The sequence below is a fragment of the Epinephelus lanceolatus genome, chromosome 6 (genome assembly GCF_041903045.1).
Source record: "Epinephelus lanceolatus isolate andai-2023 chromosome 6, ASM4190304v1, whole genome shotgun sequence".
Classification (NCBI taxonomy): Eukaryota; Metazoa; Chordata; class Actinopteri; order Perciformes; family Serranidae; genus Epinephelus; species Epinephelus lanceolatus.
In genome coordinates, this window is record NC_135739.1 from 33,616,768 (window position 1) to 33,636,496 (window position 19,729).

Genomic DNA, 19,729 nt, shown 5'->3' on the forward strand with positions numbered 1-19,729 from the left:
TCTAAAGGTTCTCATCTTTGATCATAATTTATTTGTGACATGTTTCCCAGACAGAAGAATTTGTAATAACATGTAAATTAGTTGTTGTACAATTTTCCTCCTAAAGTTATTACAGAATGAACCGGTAACAGATCTGTTATGGAAGCTACAGAGTGAAGAAAACATAAAACCCATATGATGGTACTTCTGTTGAGTCCAGTGTCTATAAATGGATCAGTGGTATTTCATTAGGAGGCACTAGTGGCTCTGCTTTGTAGTTTGGAGTAGTTGCTTTGGTTGATGGTGTTTTTGGCTGCCAGCCTGATGATGTAGGTGGTCCATGGCTTGAGGTTAGTCTTTTTGTGAAAATTACCATCAGTGGTTCTCACTCTAAAGTCCCTATTCATCTGATCTCTTTCTTCTTCCTCCTCAATCCAGACTGTGTGCTCTGCTGCATCCTTCACTAGCAACCAATTCACATACAATGAAACTCCTTTTACTGTGACAGTCACCTCTGGGATTTTTCGGATCTGAGAGAGAGAAATTAGTTAGAAATTATAACTTGCTTCATAGTTAAGGCCTATGACCAATGGTGATTTCAGATTCATTAGTAGGTATCACATTATCTCTAGATAATGTATCTATATTTACCTGTGTGTTTGAAGGGGCTTAGATTTCACTGGACCACAAATCTCTTCTTCTGCGCGCTCCTGGACCTAAGGAAGATGAGAAATATATGTTAGAAATGTCAGAATTTGGACATTAAAATGGCAACAAAGAGAAAACAAGTGATTAAATGAAACAGAACAGTAATTGGCAGGAATGAGAGATTTGTAGCTGTTAAGAAGCAAACACACGGCATTGTTTTCTGTGAAGACCTGTTTCCAGTTCCTGGACTAGCTGTTAAAAATTTAGTCTGGATCAGAATGATCCAGATTTGAAATCCCATGTTTTGCTATCTAGGATCTGCTAAACTGTCTTACTTCTGTGCTGGTTTTTCAAAGGAAACATTATTTATTTTTCAGATACAAACTTTTCAAGATCTGGATAATCAGTGCTCTAAATGGAACTACATGTTACACTGTAAGCTGCTGTCATATAGAGAATAACAGGTAAAACAGCCAGTGTAGGGTCACTTGTTTTTATTTAACGAAACAAAAGGCAGCATGGGGACGCAGTTGTTAGAAACTACTTTTGACTGCGTGATTGTAATACATATAAAGTGATCACTGTAAATTCAAATATAGTAATTATGTCAACATTTTATTTTAAGAAATTTCTGTTAAATCACTATCACCGAATAAGGTAACACAATGGTGGCCCACTGATGACAGATATTGCAGTATTACTAACTGGGTGTGTGTGGCGACATTCACACTCACCAAAATACAGTTACATTCTGTGGTAACCCTTTCATCTCACCAGCTGACAATAAATTCACCAGCCTGGATCCAAGCCTTACTCAAACACACTGTGATTATTGCTTATTGACAGGTTCTGACAAAGAGAACAGAGATCCTTAAAATTGTAACTTTAAATATTATTTGTTAGCTATTGACAGCTTTTTTATTGTACCGAAAGGCTTAATAGATAGCCTAATATCTACTTTGTATCTATTTTATCGCTGTAACAGTTTAACAAATCAAGTGCAACGTGTAAATAAATGTATATATATTTGACCAGTTTAAAAGTTTTATTACATTTTGCTCCTGAAATGCACCCTGAATCCAACCCTCTGCCGGTGTCAGGATAATCCTGATTTTGGATCAAAGGTAACCCTATCCTACTAAAAAGTTTTGAACAACAAACTGAAGGTTTGATTAAGCTTAAAACCAAGACTGGATTGTGTGATCTAATCTAAATTCAGAATCCTTTTTTTCTCTTTCCTTTTAAACTGACCATCCTCAAAGGTTTGATCCAATCTGATAGCTGAAAACCAATCAGATTACTTCTGAACAAGGAGTGCCTGGCGACTGACTGCAATTTATGCAGGACTGTACTGAACTTTGTGTGTTTATATCCTCTAGTGTCACAAAGAGACAATTTTGTTATGCAAAAATACAAGGGCAATGTGTGGTTTCAACATTTCCTCAGCAAAAAGTGATCGACATTGTTTATTGAGTCCTGTAAAATGCTGCAGGTGTATTCTGACCTGTAATATCTCCGTTAGCAATGCTCTCTCCTTCTGCATTGCTGGCTGTCACTTCAGTGGTGCTGGGATCGAAGTTGATCAGTTCGCAGAAGAGCTCAGTGGTGCTGCAGAGCTCAACACGGCCTGCACCCGACACATTGTAAACGGTGTACCCTGTGGCCAACACTGACTCATCCCAGGAAAGCACAGCAGACTGTGTGTCACCACTATATTGCACATTCTGTGGAGCACAGGGGACTGGGGAAGAGTGACAATGTTGTTAACAGAAACACTGGGGGATGTCGTATGCATTGTTAGTGAACAAGTTGTTACACTTTATTTATTTAGCATTCTGAGCACTTTAATAAAGGGTTTAATTAACACACTATGATGTAGTCATAAGCTGATGCAACCAACTAAATACCCCTACTGCTACCCCTCCCTTTCCAAGCATGTATGAGAACCCACGGTGGCCTTAACGTCAAAATGCTGTCTGTTCTGCGCTACTAAAGAAACATGGCCGTGCAACATGGAAGAGGAACTGCTCCCTAGGTAGATATGAAGGGTTCATTCTAAGCCAGCGAAAACACAGTTCATAGTTTCAGCGTCTGATACACTAATGAAAACATAGTTATGAATTTTATATTCCATTACTCACACACGTAAATCCTCTTACAAGTACATGATAGTGTTTTTTTTTAATCATTCATTAAATGTTTATATACTGCTTATAAATTATACAGAGGGACTTAAAGTGTTGCAAGTTTGTAATTTTTTTCCACATAAACCTAAACCCAAACAGAGAAAGGAAGGAACAGCATTTAGAAAGTCAGGGATGAGTGCAATGTTAAGTTACCCGTGACTCCAGTGAAGGCAGCAGATGGCTCGCTGACCCCGGCTGAGTTTCTGGAGCGTACGGTGAGGTTATAAGCTGTGCTGCATGGCATTGGGAACTCAAAGTATGTCATGGGCCGCCAGTAGGAGGAGACCTCCATCTGGGCACGTGGGTCGTTTTGGATTCGACCGGTTATCTCCGCAAGGTACTCAACATCAGAACAATTAACGCTGTCCCATGATGTCATGGCCCAGTGAGTCTGGTCTATCTTCTGCATTCGGACATTCAGATCAGTCGGAGCACATGGAGCTAAGGAGGAACGAGATTAGAGATTGAGTATTTTACCAGTGGAAGTAGCCCAGTGAAATGTTTTTAGCTCTTGTTGTTCAGGTGTAGTTTATCAGTATATCGCTTGGTTAGTCCTCATTTTGAAGAATGAAATGACTTCCTGAATGGACGTCTTGGTGGGGATCTTCATAAATCCTTTACTACTAGACCAGCTGCACTACTTCGTATGCATAGAACATGGGTAACAAACAATTAACCACTGCTTCTCAAGATGACTATTGCATGAGCAAGATTATACAACATTTTAATATCTACATACTATAACAAACAGAAATATTGTCATTTTGTATCACTGTGGCCTGTAGCCCTAAAAATGTGTTTTTCTGTAAAATAAATATAATTCTTGCAAATATGTGGGACTAGAAAAGACACAATGACAAATCAACACATATATATTCTTTTTAGAAAAAATGAATTTGATGATTAAAGACTTGGAGAATTGGTAACATGGTGAGACTTTACCTGCTCCTTCCTGCAGAGGTGCACTAAACGAGCTGTTGCAGACGCCGTTAGAGGCTTCAACAGAGAAGTTGTAAATGTCACCACATTCCAGGCCCTCGATGGTGCAGTAGGGGCCGGTACTGTCGCAGTAGAGTGCATCTCCATACATAGGTTGGGCACAGCCGAAATACTCGACGGCGCCCTCACTGGCCTCCCAAGACAGCATGGCAGTGTTGGTCTCGCAATCAATATCCACTGCAAGACCAGAGGGCTCACAGGGCACTGCAACAACAGAGGGAAAGAACTTCTATTAGAGATGCAAGCAGGAAGCTGACCTGCAGTTTCTACATTTAAGTGTCAACTCATTCTTGTTGGTTACAGGAGTCAAAACAAGGAAAGAGGCTCCGTGCAATAATGAAATTTAATCAAGAGAGGTGACTAGTGCAAGATCCAGTATGCACTACTAGAACTTCAATGTATCAGTCTAACTTGGTGGTATTGCGGAAACCAAACTAGACAGTGGCAGATAAATGTAGATTAAGATTCATATTGATTAGTACAGTAGCAGAACAACAAGAACAACAGGAGAATTTAACACTATGGATTGAGTATTCACTCTAGCATGATAAAAAAAACATTGCAGTATCATAGTACAAGATGCCTTTGCCATTGGATTTCCCTGTAACTACCTTAATTTGTCAAGTAATTGATTACCGTTTATTGTCTATTTTGTCTTTACCAATTAAAGATATTCAGACAAAGACAAGTAGAAATATGAGAAGGCTAAGACATGCAATTTTTGGGGGCATTTTTCCTTGAAAAAAGTCATAAAAGAGATTAATCAATCATCAGAATCATTGCCAATAAATGTTCCATGCAACAACAAAGCAATCAATCAACAATTTAGGCTATAGATTTGATTGTCCATGTCATCCACGCACAGACCAACATATACACTAATCAAAATATGTTGCTTTAGTTAAATTAATAATAAATGTCACTGAGTTGTAGTTTCTTCAAACCACTTTAAATTCTGCTCAATTAAACACAAAAAGACTGTACCGACTGATGTTCTAATTCTTATTGTAAATCTTATTGTTCGTAATATACTGTATGTACTCATGAGAACCAGTGTAAATACATAGGGGGTTATCATGGTGAAATCAATCAATCAATCAATTTATTGAAATTGAAATAAAGTAATCTAAAATGTCTCTACCTGTGCGGAAGGATGAAATGCTGGGCTGGCTCGTGCAGTTGTCTCCACTGGCAGTGATGCTAACGTTGTACGGCTGTCCACAATGCAGATCAGCCAGCGTGCAGTTGTTCACTTTGGTGTTGCAGCTCACAACATGTCCATCCCTCCCTGTGGCTGTCAGTAGGTAGGATGTAGCCACAGAGGAGTGTCCCCACATCACTGTGGCTCCGTTCTCTTCACATGACGGCACCACTGTCACATTGTCTGGGACGCAGGGCGCTAAAGAGGACAGAATAACCTTCAATATTTCTGTTTTTTTGTCTGTATATTTAGATCCCCATTAGCTGCAATTCTTCCTGGGTTTCCTTAATAACTTCTTTCACCATGACAATACCAATCTCACAGTTACATAAAAACCATTATAATACCACATGCAACCGGAAAACAGATTACTGCATAATTTTACATAAAATACACTCAGTTAGAATTACAGTCTTATGGTTGTCAAGTTCCAGATACAGTTTACATCCATGTCTGTGAAAACGTGGATGCTTCACACCCATCCTCCATCAGGCAGCACAGAAGATCTATGCAATCAGCACAGTTTCAAGGTGGACACTCAAAATTAGTAAGGCTGTAATTATTCACAGAAAATCTTGGTCTACTGGGATTCCTCCTCAACCAATCAATTGGTCGATAGGGGAAAGAGAACCTTACATTATCTCTAGATTAACTAAATCAGCCACAGTGCAGTGCCTGCACTTTACCTGGTATTGTTGTATGTCCACCAAAGCGTTTTTTCTTGTACCAGGGCTCAACATTAACATTATCGTGATTATTTATCCATTTTTCCAATTCAAAATTAGAGATATATTAGAGTTGAATTACAGTTAGATGTTTACTTTTGGGTAAAACGCTGCACTGGTCACTGTCACCAGCCATCAAATCACAGTGGAGAAAGGGCGGGACAAATACCACAAAGACCAACAGTCATAGAGGACATACACAAGTGCTGAACAACAATTGCCGTTTTCAGCTGGGAAAACATTGACTCATGGCCAGAAAAGTGTTATGATGAACATTATGATGTCACATTGAAGTTGACGTTTGACCTTTAGGATATAAAATGTCATAAGGTCTTGACTTATGGCCAAAAAAATGTTTTGTGAGGTGACAGTGACCTTGACCTTTGATCTTTGACTAATAAATTCTTATCAGTTCATTCTGGAGTCCAAGTGGACATTTGTGCCATATTTGATGCAATTCCCTCATGGTGTTCTTGAGATATCATGTTCACGAGAATGAGATGAACACAAGATTAGAGAAACCTTGACCTTTGACCATCAAAATCTAATCAGGTCATCCTTGAATCCAAGTGAATGTTTGTGCCAAATTTGAAAAGAAAAAAAAAAAAAAAATAAAATCCCTTAAAGTGTTCTTAAGATATTGCATTCACAAGAATGAGACGGACGATGTCACAGTGACATTGACCTTTGACCTATGACCACCAAAATCTACATAAATCATCTTTTAGTCTTTGTGGACGTTTGTGCCAAATTTGAGGAAATTCCCTCAAGGCATTCTTGAGATATTCTGTTTACAAGAACCTGAAAACATAATGCCTCCGACCATGGCTATTGCCAGCGCGGAGGCAAAAAACTAAAACAAAGATACTAAGAATAAAAGTAATTTGCTTCAGTAAGTGATAAAGTGAGTCAGACTAAACTGGTTTGCTGATAAATACCTGTTTTGATCTTCTTTGGTGGACTTCTGAGGCTGCTGCACTTATCAGAGGAAGCTGACACTATGATGCTATAATGCATGCCACATTGGATACCCTGGAGTTCACATGATGTGGACGAGCTGTTACAGGAAATAAGGGTTTGGTCGTGGCCCTCAGCAGTCACCAGGTAGAGTGGCGTGTCCTCCGTCATCTCCCATTCAACCAGTATCGTGTCGCTGTCACATTGTGTCACTGCACTAATGGATGTTAGAGCACAAGGACCTACAAGACAGGAATAAAAAAGAGTGTGAGGTAGTGTGATCAGTGTCAAGTATCTTCAAGAAAAAACTTACAGACTGTATATTTGTCATGTCTTGTCCTCTTTAACCTTCCAGAGAAGCTGCTTTGTGAAGAGGCTTCATAGGTGCCTTAAAGCATTAGTCTGTCTTTATAAACTTTTGAAAGCTTTTAAATCAGATCAGATAATACTACATTCTTTCGAATCCACATGATACTCCTTTCCTTTTTGTGTCTTTCAGTCAGCAGATGGAAGCACACATGTAAGTTCATCCTCTTGAGACCCTGTGTCCTCATATGAGGATATCACATTTTGGTTGTACTTGACCTTATACTTTATTCTACTTAACTTAGATCAGTTGTCCTCATTCAAAGACACTTTTTTGTTCCATCAAGTGGTAGTAAGAGCACAAGACACTAATCACTGTAAAAAGAAGATGGCAGCTATCTCTGCCAAGTGAGTCTGCAGCTGATCCTGACACAAAAGTGGACGAGGTCCAAAACCTGATCACATTTTATGGTTGAAATTTGTTTATTTATGATTGATAATGTTTGTATTTTGATATGGCATAAATTAAATCAATTTTAGCAACAGTGTGAGTTAAGACACTTTTAATTAGGAAGTAGTCATTTGAAGACATTGGGACTTTATTATTGTCTTGTTTGAGGACACTGGGACTTAATTATCATTGACAATATTTAGTTTTTTATAGCAAATAGCTAAGAGAAATTAAGTACGCATAACAAACAAAAGTTCATGTCTCAGGAGGTTATAAGATGCAAAGTCTCTGAAAATCTCACTCTGCTCTTACAACTTTTGTTAATGCATTAACATGGTCAAATGTTTACTAGATAATTTTCCTAGCAACCAAGACAATGAGCACCTCACTTCAAATTCAGTTTACTGAAAGAAGAGAGTCTTGTTGGATACCTGTCTCCAGCTCAAAGGTGGTGCTGTGATTACTGCGGCAGTGTTTGTTGACTGCAGTGACGTGGAAGGTGTAAAGTGTCCCACATTCCAGATCTGGGACATTACAGGGGGATGAAGTGGTACTGCAGCTGGAGTTGTGACCTCCGACTCCTTGGGCCAGCACAAAGTAGCTGAGGGCTCCATCTGAGGCGTCCCACGTCACCCAAGCGGCGTTTGATACGCAGTCCAGACGGGCCTCAGGATTCCTGGGCACACATGGAGCTGTGGAGGGTGAAACAGATAGACGTGGGCATGTCGATTCAATAGTGAAGGAAACATGTTTACACTTGAGTCACAAATACATCAAAGACATTTGGGTGATATATAATGTTTATGTGGAAAAAAGGGAGGTTTGCTCTTGAGGAAGCCTCTTGTTATGCACTAAACCCCTTCCCAAAACTGAGGCAATACATCATTCAATAAGCGAAGAGGCAAACAGAACTTGTGCAGCTTTTTTTTATACGGTAGGTAAGGAAATGTTGGGGAGGTTTGCAGAAACCCTATGTTGCTGACATCAGTGATCTTTTTGAGATCACAATATGTGTCTGTGTGTTAAGGCTCATTCCTGCACTACTACTACATGTTCAAAGCTGGTCTGATATTAATGCACAGCTCCCCCCTTGAGAGACACTGGATTTATGCATCTAAGTGAATGAACTTCTGAACTGGACAGCTATTTTCAGTGCCTCATATGATCAACACACTGATATGTGTAAATTTTGCAATCGGACAAATGGCTGACTACTTGAAGTTTACCTGAGGAAGTGTGTACCATAGCGCTGGGCTTGCTCTCACAGCCCTCTCTTACAGAAAGCACAGTCACATTGTAGCTCTGTCCACATGGTAGATCTGATATGGTGCAGGAAAGCCCACTGGAGTTACAGTAGAGTCTCGCCCCAGTGTTGCTCACTGCTGCCACATGGAAGTACTCAGCATCAGGGTTGGGGAGCCAGGACACTGTCATGGCACCCTCATTACACTGTGCATCAACAGTCACATCCTGGGGTGCACAGGGGGCTGAGGGGGAGAGGCACAGAGACGCAGGAGGGCAAGTTAATACGGTACTGGTATTGTTTAACTACCCTTTGACGTTACCATCAAAAGAAAAGTTTGAATGCAAATTGACACTGTAGGAAAGCACTTCTGGATGTGAAAAACTTTTCCCATCTCACTGTAACTATAAATGATGCTGCCATCACTAATTACAAAAAATCAGAGGAAGCCTTTATGAAAAGTTTGCGATACCTGTCCGCACGTAAGCCTTGTCGCTCTCCATACTGGAGCAGGACTCATCCTGGCCGAACACGCTCACATTGTAGGTCTGTCCACACTGCAGGTCGCTCAGATCACAGAAGGTCATGGTGTTGTTACATTCCGTCTGGTGGCTTCCGTCTTCTGTAACACCCACCGCAAGATAGGAGAGCGCTCCGCTGGCTCGTTCCCACGTCACCGCAGCAGAGTTTGAGTGACACCGCAGGGAAGCCTTAACGTTGGTTGGCTTGCAAGGCACTGGGAAAACAAGCAATGAGATAACAGAGTTCTTGTTACTTAATATTATATGTGAGATAAGAGACGACACTTTAAATCCTTTCACTAGTCCAACTAAACTGAAATGACAAAAAGTGCAGTGTTTGTTGTCATACTATACTTTATAAGGTTCTGTCTATACAAGCAAATATTAAACAGTAAATTGTTCTTCCTAAGGAGAGCCTGAAAAGAAAACTGATGGACAAAGATAATTATCATTTGACTTAAATGCTACCTGCCTGATTCTCTGAAGTAGGTTTAACATACCCAACAAGTCCGACTTCTTACAGGTCTTTAATATTCACTCAGATTGTTCAAAGTCAGAGTCCTTTATTTCATATCAGTGAGTATTCTACAGACAATAAATAAAATTTAAACCACTGCACTGAACTCATTGAAAATTACACCTGTCATACTGAAAAATTTACCTGACTGCAGGTTGAGGTAGGCGTGGCTGTTGTCACACTCTCCGTCCAGAGCTGTCACTGTCAGGTTGTAGAGCTGGCCACAATGCATGTTGGGTAGATGGCAACAGTTTCCGGTGCTGTTACACTGAGTCTTGTGACCATCGGGCCCAAAAGCTCGCACCATGTAGGATGACACACCCTCTTCTTCTTCCCATGACACAACACCTGTGTCATTGCTACACACCATCTCTGCTGTTACTTTCTGTGGTACACATGGCACTACAGACAGACAGACAGACAGACAGACGGACAAGTGTGAATGAAGACGGGTATAAACAGAGCTTTAATATAACATGCACTATGCCTTACACATGATTCTACCTGTGCTGAGCTCCACAGCAGAGCTCTCAGCACTGCTACACGTCTCATCTGAAGCACTGACAGTGATGGAGTAGTTGAGGCCGCACAGCAAGTCATCAAACAGGCATGTTGTCTCACTGCTGTTGCATGTTGATGCGTAGCCACCGTTGCCCTGGGCAACTGCGGTGTATGATGATGCCCCTTTGCTGTGCTCCCAGGAGACTGCCACAGCGCCAGACTCACAAACCACCCGGGCCTCCACGTGCTGCGGTACACAGGGCACTGCACAGGCACACACAGAGAAATATTAATCCTGCATAATGATTTAGTGTCAATATAGATCCAATAATTATTTCTTATTAGCAATTATCAGCACAGCCAGAGAAACCACAACTATTTTACCAAAATCAGTTTCATAGAAATACTGTATTACCACTGTATTATTAAGTTTTTTATTCCTTTTTTATGACAAGTACATAAAGTACATACATACATAATCAATCTCCTCCTACCCTGACTCATCTACAGAAACATCCCAATATTTCAAAAATATTTCTAAATGTTTCCAAAAATACAGCTGACCTAATTACATTATCCCATCCTGTAATATAGACATTTATCATGCTGCCAAGGCCTCCACATGTTAAATCTCTTTGGTCATCCTCACCTGCTTGAAGCTGTTTCATGTCACTTTTCGAGACATTGCACATGCTGTTGACGGCAATCACACTGATGTTGTAGGTGAAGCCACACATGAGGTCTCCCAGGTCGCAAGACAGAGACGCAGTCTCACAGCTAGATTCATGCTCTTCCACGCCCAAGGCTTGGACAATGTAGAAATCGGCTCCTCCGCGGCCCTGCCACTCTACACGGGCGGTGTTGGTAGAGCAGTCCAGTACAGGACCAACATCTTCAGGAGGACAAGGAGCTGGAGGGGGACAGGGGAAGAGAGTAAAAAATAATGATTCTGTAGTTGCTTTGCACCTGAAACCACCTGTCACTGCAGCAAGACGAGAATCTCAGCCAGATCAGTGAAACAAGATTTTCAGTTGGTGAAATTAAAAAACAAAACAAAACAAAAATATAAAATCTTGCATCCAAGGTCTAATTTGAATTTACTGAATTAAAAGAGCTTTTTTAAAGAGCTCACCTGACTCCACCGGCAACCTAGTGCTTGGAGGGCTGCTGCAATTCTCATTTGAGGCCACAACAATCACATCATAGGTCTGGCCGCACTCCAGGCCCTTTAGCTCGCAGTTAGTGTAGTTGGAGTTGCAGGTGGAAACATGGCCACTAGAGGACTGGGCTGTTGCGGTGTAATCCAGGGCGCCATCTGCATAGGCCCAATCCAAGAGGGCTGAGTTGGTGTAACAGTCCAGAACCACTGAGCCCATGTTGGGTGTGCAGGGGACTGAGAGAGGAGGGGAAGAAACAGAGAACTGGAGTAACACTTAAACACGTTCAGAGCAATAAGTCAGTGACACGTTCACATGTAGGAGAGTCATGTCAACCCAGTTGTCCTACCTGACTTGAACTCTATAGCTGGGCTGGGTAAACTTGAGCAAATATCATCCTCCGCCACCACCTGAACAGAGTAGGTCTGGCCACAGGTGAGGTTGGTCAAGATGCACATTGTTTCTGTACTCTCACAGGAGGACATGTCTCCCCGTGTGCTCTGAGCCGACACGTTGTAGGACAGAGCCCCCTCGCTGGCCCCCCAGGACACGACAGCCTGATTTTCAGAGCAGTCTATCTTCACATCCACATCAGCTGGAACACAAGGCACTGGAGAAAGACAAAGAGGAGAGTGTTGCAGGTTTAATTATCTAATCATGGAGTGATAAGAAGTTTGAAATCATATAAACAAGGTTTCATTTTCAAAAGGGGCAGAGAAAACAATCAGTTAGGGCAACAATGAGCACGGTTACATGCGCACAATAATCAGTTAACTGGGAATAATCAGGTAATGGTAATAATCCGATTTGACGCGTTTACGTGTACTTCAATAATCTGATAATCAGAAAAACCTGGTTTACAAGATTCAGTCCTTCAGTTGGATTTCTCCCCAAGTACATGACATAAAACTCAAACTTCCTGTTACAGTAGGTACTCATATCCTTGAAAAACCTCGAAAAGTACGCAAGTCATATATTTGCAAAATAAAGCACTCATCATGCTGACAGCTTATATTCTTACAGTACTGTTTGTTTTATCATTAACGAATACATGTGAGAGCATTCTAATGTGTAGTTTATCAATGTGGAGCCAATTTTACATACTTCGGGTAGATTCGGAGTAAAAGTACTGCAAAGTGCAATATACAAGTGTATTGTATATAAACTTGTCACACAAAGTGCATAACATATAATTAAGATAAAATAAAAGTGACAATTGAAACACTGAGAATATAAAAATATATTATTTTGTGTAAAATCTTTATCTGAAAGGAAACAAAAGCTGTCAGATTAACGTAGTGGAGTAGAAAGTACAATATTTCCCTCTAAAATGTAGTAGAGTGGGAGTATAAAATAGCAAAATCCGAAAGAAACCAGATTAAAGGGTATACATGCACTGAATAATCTGACTATTGGGGAAAAAGCTAGGTGTGTTTATCTGATTTCTCATAATCAGATAATGGCTTTTATCTGATAAAGCCTATCGGATTATGCTGTTTACATGACCACTTGAATAGTCAGGTAACTTCCAGAAATCAGATAATGATCGGTTTATTAGTGTGCATGTAAACGCGCTCATTGAGACAACATTTTGCAGACAAATATATACATTTCTATTCCCTTAAAGATTATTTTTCTCTGGTTACCCATTTGACATTGACTCAGTTATCAGTTCTTATAAATACAAGACACCTATTGTCTGTCGCCACTGCTTCAAATTTTGCTCAGCCTGAACAGGGATATATTAAGGAGACCCTGTTTGAGTTTTATTTTGGGTCTGAGTTTTGTATGGACAAATTAAAATGTAAACAACTTAGAACTTAGGGGAAATTTAGAGTATAGGAAGAGGAAAGAAAACCTGAGAAATGCTGGTTTATTACCTCTGGGTAAAAAATAAATTAACAATATTCTAATCAAATATGTAGATTGTGAAAGAAGGAAATCATAAAATACAAAATTAAAGATTTTTTCTTAAAAAAAAAAAAAAAGTTCTGTTAGACAAGTAAGGTACATTTTAAAATAGGATAAATTTAAGATTAATTTAAAAGTAAATTGTAACCCATTTTAATTGGTTCCTTAAGTTAGCCCCCTTAGAATTCATCTGCTTGTTTTGGGACGTTGAATAAAGTGGTTGAGTAAAAGTGAATTTGTTTGACCTTTATTTAGTAACACATTAAAGCCACCTCAACTCTTGACCAAAACCATTTTCACACCTTCTGTTCAGAAAATAAAAAATGTATGGAAGAAGTATCTACATAGAATAAAATTGTCCTGAATGTCTCACCTGACTGCAGCATGTCGGCCTCACTGGGGTCAGAGTTACACTTCCCGTTTGAGGCGACGACTGTCACTGTGTAGTTCTGTCCACAGTGGATGTTGGGCATGCCGCACTGTTCGCTGTCAGACCAGCAGCTGCTTGACTGGCCATCTTCCTGCATCACTGTGGCGGTGTAGAACTCTGACCCGGCCGAGGCGGACCATGACACCACAGCAATGTTAGCGTGGCAGGTCATGAAGCTGGAGACACCAGTGGGCGGGCAGGGCTCTGAGGGAAGGAAGGAAGGAGGGTAAACTGTTAGTGAAGGCTGTCTTTGGAATACGCAGAAGAGTCCCTGTGTGTCTTGTGATCTAAGGTTAATATCAGTGTTAAAGAGTATAGGAGTATAGTCTGGTGTACAACCGACCATTTTCTGAATGTGTGTCTTTCTGTGTTGCTTTCCCTGAGGTTTCTCCCTTTAGGATACAGTGTGTTGTAGGTTGTACTAACCTTATCTTAAATCCCTCTGAGACATATTTGGGATTTGGTGATATATGAATAAACTTGATAATGGCTCATGAAAGATGTTAAATTCATCACCAACACAAAAATGTTTATCAGTGCATGTTAACCACAGTTTCTCAGTAAACTGGAGAGGACAATTTTTCACTACACTGCACTGCTGGCTTTAAAAGATGAATAATACCCAAAATGTATGAAAGATGTGGAATATTTTAAGGTTCGTTAAAAACACTAAACTGCATTGCTGACTTTAATCTGTAGGAAGAGGCAGTTGAAGGACTGAATGAGTTGCAAAAGTCCCTTCACTTTAACTTTGTGTCATCAGATTTGGGCATTCAATAAAACAGGTGACTTCAAAATACAGTTTGAAAACTACTGTTTTAAAGGCGAATAGTCTCCACCTGACTCAAGCGTTGAGGGCTGACTGGGGAGACTTGTGCACACAGAGTCTACCGCCTGAACAGACAGGAGGTACTCCTGGCCGCACTGTAACTCAGAAATGAGGGTCCAGGTGTCGTTGGTGCTGAGCTGCACTTTGTGGCCATTGTTGTTCTCTGCTGTCACAATGTAAAACTCAGCAGTTTCACTGGCGTTCCAGGTCAGCGTTCCCACCTTAGAAACACATTACAATATCATTTTAACTTTAGTTAATGTAATAAGTAATTGCATTGTTTCGCCACTTTCAAAACAAAAGCTTTTCACAGAGAACAAATGAAGCCAGAGAAAATGGACAGTTTGTTAAAAAAGGTAAAATATTCACCTTCATAGTGCAGTTTAGAGACGATGTCAAGTTCTGGGGAATACAGGGTGCTAAAAACAGAAGACAAAGGTTAAGTTGTGATTGGAGCTGCAAATATTAGTTATTTTCATCACTGATTAATCTGCTGATAATTTTCTTTATTAACCTATTAATCATTTGGTCTATAAAATGTCCTACTGTGCTCATTTTCAGGTTCACGCTTGTATTTTGGGTCTTTAGTAGAACATGTTTACATGCATTAATGTTCAAAAAACACTTGTATTTTCGTCTTACTGTCTGTGCTGGTGCACCTATAAGCTTCTGTATGAAATGCTCTGTTTAGTGCCTGTCTCTTTAAGCCCCCCTCCCAAAAAAGCCTGCTCTGTCTGCTCTGTTTGGTCAGCATTTCCAGGTCATCCATACCTTGGTGAGTATAGGTGATTATAGCAGCACTCTCTTTTCATGTGTAGTATTTAAAACTTGCCACATTTGTTTCGTTGAACATTCAAGGGGAGTTTGCATGCATTACAAAAGTGTGTTTACCCATTCGTATTGAAGTGCTGTTGCTCGGCATGCTACTGCACAGGTAGTCGTTGGCAATGACATGAACGGTGTACTGATCGCCACAGTGCAGGTCGTCCCAGGTGCACGTGGTGGTGTTTGTGGTGCACATGTGGGTGTGGCCATCCTGTCCCACTGCGATGGCCAAGTAAGATTCCGCGCCGTCGCTGCTGGCCCAGGTGGCCGAGCCCAGATTGTTCTCACAATCTGAAAAGCTCTGCACATGCTGGGGCACGCAGGGACCTGAGGAGAAGGTGTATTGTTGGATCATAGACTTACTACACTGTACACCAAATTCGACAAAAGTATAAATGAGACATATACCTGTCTTGAACTCTTCAGGCAGGCTCACAGCGCTGTTACATCGATCATCTTGAGCTTGAACAGTGAAGGTAAATAGCTGTCCGCAGGGCAGCTCAGCCTCTATCATTGTCTCCTCGGTTTGGAAAGACGTGGTGTATCCCAGGTCTCCTGTGGCTGTCACCACATAGACTGATGCCCCTTTAGCCTCCAGCCAATCCAACACCACCGTCTCATTGTCACATGACCCACTGACTGTGACACCAGTTGGCTGGCAGGGTTCTGGAGGACGAGACAATTTTATTTAAGTTCCTTTATGATCTACTTGCTGTTGAACTCCCACCTTTTACATCCTTGTTCCAATACTGCTGCAATGTAGGGCTATGACTAACAATTAATTTCTATTATCAATCAATCATTTATTCTACAAAATGTCCTAAAATTGTGGAAAGTGTCCATCATCATTTCCTAAAACCAAATAATTAATAACTTTATTGTCACTCTAGATGTACAATGAGATTCAGCACCAACAAAAACAAGCAGTATTAAATTTACTATCATAGACGACTAAACCAACAAACAATTATCAACATTTAAAATATGTAAATTTGTTGTATTTTTTTCTCAGGAATTACTTGAATCAATTCCTCTGTTACACCCCTGTGTCGTACATTTTGGATTTACTGGACCTTCTCCTTCATTCAGCTTAACTTAGACCTGTTGTCCTTGTTTGTGGACACTTTTTTGTGCCATCTAGTGGCAGCAAGACCACAATACACTAATCCATAAAAAAACAAGATGGTAGCTGTCTCTGCCAAGTCAGTCAGCAGCTGTATCTTGTCCACAATAGTGGACAAGATACAAAGCCTGATCAAATTTAATGGTTGAAATTTGTTAATCTATGAATAATAACTGTTGTAGTTTGATATGCCATACAAACTTTACCAATTTTAGCAACAGTAACAAGAAAAGATCCTATTAATTAGAAAGTACTTGTATGAGGACATTGGGAATTTATTATCAGCTCATTGAAGGGCAGTGGGGCTTAATTGTCTTCTCGTTTGAGGACACTGGGACATTATTATCGTTGATAGTGTCTCAGTTTTTGTATTTGTCAGATCCTACTAATCCAAAATAGCTTATATGTAACTAAAACCAAATTTCTTAATCAGTCAATAAATTACATTACTAGTTAATTGGTTGATAACGATGTTCCTTACCTGTCTGAATCTCCACAGTGCTGCTGATTTCACTGTAGCACATGTTACTGTACGCAGTTACAGAGAATTCATAGGTTTCCCCGCAGCGCAAGTTGGAGAACTGACACGTGGAGTTGGTGGAGTTGCACCTCAGAGTTATTCCCATGCTGCAGGTGGCAGTCGCCATGTAAAGCTCCACCTCCTCTCTTTCCTCCCAGTACATGTTGGCTGTACTCGTCCCACACTGCAGGTCCACTCCAACACGCAGAGGTTTACAGGGTCCTGGACAACATGTTCAGTTTAGTATCAGTGATCTCATTCACTGGATTCAAACTACTCTGGGATGAGATGTTGCTCAACTCACGTGTGCTGAAGGTGACATCAGCGTGTGTCTCAGTCTGGCAGTGTTCGCTGATGGTTGTGAGGCTGACGTTATACGTCTGACCGCACTGCAGCTCCGTCAAATAACACATCTGCTCATCAGACTTGCATGAAGCCAAGTAGCCATGATTTCCTACAGCGGACACCATGTAGGAGTTTCCTACATCGGCCGAGCTCCAGGAGACTTTGGCTGTGTTGTTGTCGCAATCCAAATAGGCTGCTACATTTTCAGCTGCACAGGGAGCTAGAGACAGAGGGGACGGATGGACATTACAAGACATGGATGCAATGTCACTGATCACATGTTGAAGCTGTTATGATCTTCACTCTCTTTATTTCAGAAAACAAGTCCCAAAATCTAGGTCTTACTAGTTGAAAAAAAAGTCAGTAAACTGCACAATATGTTAAAGTTTTTTGGCATCAGCTGTCTTTGCTCATTTCAGTTTAAAGATTGCGTTTCGCTCTTGAGGCCTAATTTCGTGGGTGGTGTAGGTGTATTGATACCCAGCATCAGAATTTAAAAAAGGTTTACATTTACGGTTTCTCACAAACAAATGTATCCTTGAGGACACACAGTTGCATTGAGTGTACTTCCTTCCTCAAATTATTTACAAAGCCAATTTTTATTTTGTATGTCTCCATTGTCCCTGCATACCATGTCACCATACCTGAGATGAGCAGGACAGTAGTGGAGATGCTACTGTTGAGAATCTCTCCAATGGCGATGACATTGGTGTAGTAGATGATTCCACAGTGGAGGCCTTCTACATTACAGAAAGGGTCTGTACTGTAGCAGGACACAGAGTGGCCGTCACGCCCAGCGAGACGAACCTCGTAAGCCACAGCACCATAACTGGCCTCCCACGACACGATTCCCATGTCGTTCTGGCAATTCACATTGGTCTGCACGTTTTCGGGCGGGCAAGGCTCTGAGGACAGAAAAAGAGGCAGAACAGGTTTCATCTATGCTGCATAAAGAAAAAAAACACAAATGCACTACATAATCTTCTTATTTTTAATACTTTTGAAACATGATATTACATCAACAGATACTGAGAACATGTCAAAAGTGACACATGAATCACATTTACATCCACTTATTTTGTCCTAGGGCTGCAGCTTAGTGTTAATTTCTATATAGCTTAATGTGCAGATTGTTTCCTCAAATAACTGTTTTATCATTTCAGTGAAAAACATCTGAAGGTGATGCTCTTAAATGTCCTGGCTTGTCTGACCAACACTCCAAAACTAGATATTTGTTTTACTATCACATGAAAACTGACTTAAACAACAAGATTATTTTTCTGTACATATTAATTAATAAGTTAAAAGTTTTCAGGCTCAACCTTCATCTTGTCAATAGTGACACAATCAACACTGGCACCATCAAAGAAAGTCCTCCGACTGAACCTCTCAAGCGCAAAGATGCATCTTTTATTAATGTGCTTTCTCACCTGTCATAATTGCAACCGGTTCCGTCGAGGTGGACACGTCTTTGCACACGTGATTATGTGCCGTGACGTTGATGCTGTACATCTGGCCACATTCCATGTTGTACATGGGACAGTAGGTGTCGTTGGTGACGCAGGAGACCATCAGGCCCTGCTCTGTCACCCCTTCAGCTGTGTAGTAGTCGGCACCAGGGGTCATGTCCCAGAGCACCTGGCCGATCGTCAGGCTGTACTGAGTGCTGATGTGCTCAGGGATGCACGGCTCTGGAAGAAAGTGTTGATGAGTTAATAGAACTAAGTGAGGTGACAATAATTAAAACACATTACTGAGCAGAGGGGAACTTCAACCCTGGTGCCGTCACTCACCAGTGTCCAGCTGTCCTGTCATGTGAGCGATGCAGCTGCAGGTCTGTCCCACAGCTGTCACAGCGACGGAGTAGCTCTGGCCACAGAGCAGCCCTTCCAGTTCACAGTGGGTGTTGTTTGCTTCACAGGTGACAGAGTCGCCTGATGCGGTGGTGGCCATGACCATGTACGACAGAGCTCCATCACTTGGGTACCATGATACCGTGGCCATCTGTATGAGGCAGTCCATCACTGCCTCAATATGTCTCGGCTTACAGGGAACTGGGAGGACAGGGAAGACAGTCATGATTTTATTTGATTTAAATTAAATTTAAATTAAAACTACATTGGCCCAGTGTCTATAAAGAATTATAGAAGAAAGTCAAGATTGTTAATGATGATAAATGACTGTAGTTTGTGTTACTACAAAGCAAAACAAAGGGTTTAAAAGCACATATTTTCATTAAATTTAGTAGAATTTTAGCAAGATTAAATCTTAGTTGAGAATAAAATTTGAGATGATGAAAGGCTTTCATAATTCTAAAAGGGTCAAAGAATCTCTAATGGTAAACTATGAAAGCCT

At 40.8% G+C, this 19,729-nt stretch overlaps 1 protein-coding gene across 1 annotated transcript in view; it reads right to left on the minus strand.

Moving 5' to 3' along the window:
- Positions 1–19,729, minus strand: part of fndc7b (fibronectin type III domain containing 7b) — a 46,615-nt gene continuing 26,886 nt past the window's right edge. The window contains 25 exon segments of the mRNA XM_033621518.2: positions 1–509; positions 631–695; positions 2,132–2,368; positions 2,967–3,254; positions 3,756–4,016; positions 4,954–5,211; positions 6,677–6,937; positions 7,884–8,144; positions 8,679–8,939; positions 9,168–9,431; positions 9,878–10,135; positions 10,238–10,498; positions 10,884–11,144; positions 11,367–11,627; positions 11,741–12,001; positions 13,676–13,936; positions 14,572–14,782; positions 14,931–14,980; positions 15,453–15,713; positions 15,795–16,052; positions 16,991–17,251; positions 17,334–17,594; positions 18,019–18,279; positions 18,805–19,065; positions 19,168–19,428. Coding sequence (XP_033477409.2) covers positions 228–509; positions 631–695; positions 2,132–2,368; positions 2,967–3,254; positions 3,756–4,016; positions 4,954–5,211; positions 6,677–6,937; positions 7,884–8,144; positions 8,679–8,939; positions 9,168–9,431; positions 9,878–10,135; positions 10,238–10,498; positions 10,884–11,144; positions 11,367–11,627; positions 11,741–12,001; positions 13,676–13,936; positions 14,572–14,782; positions 14,931–14,980; positions 15,453–15,713; positions 15,795–16,052; positions 16,991–17,251; positions 17,334–17,594; positions 18,019–18,279; positions 18,805–19,065; positions 19,168–19,428 — 6,086 coding nt within the window. The 3' untranslated portion in view covers positions 1–227.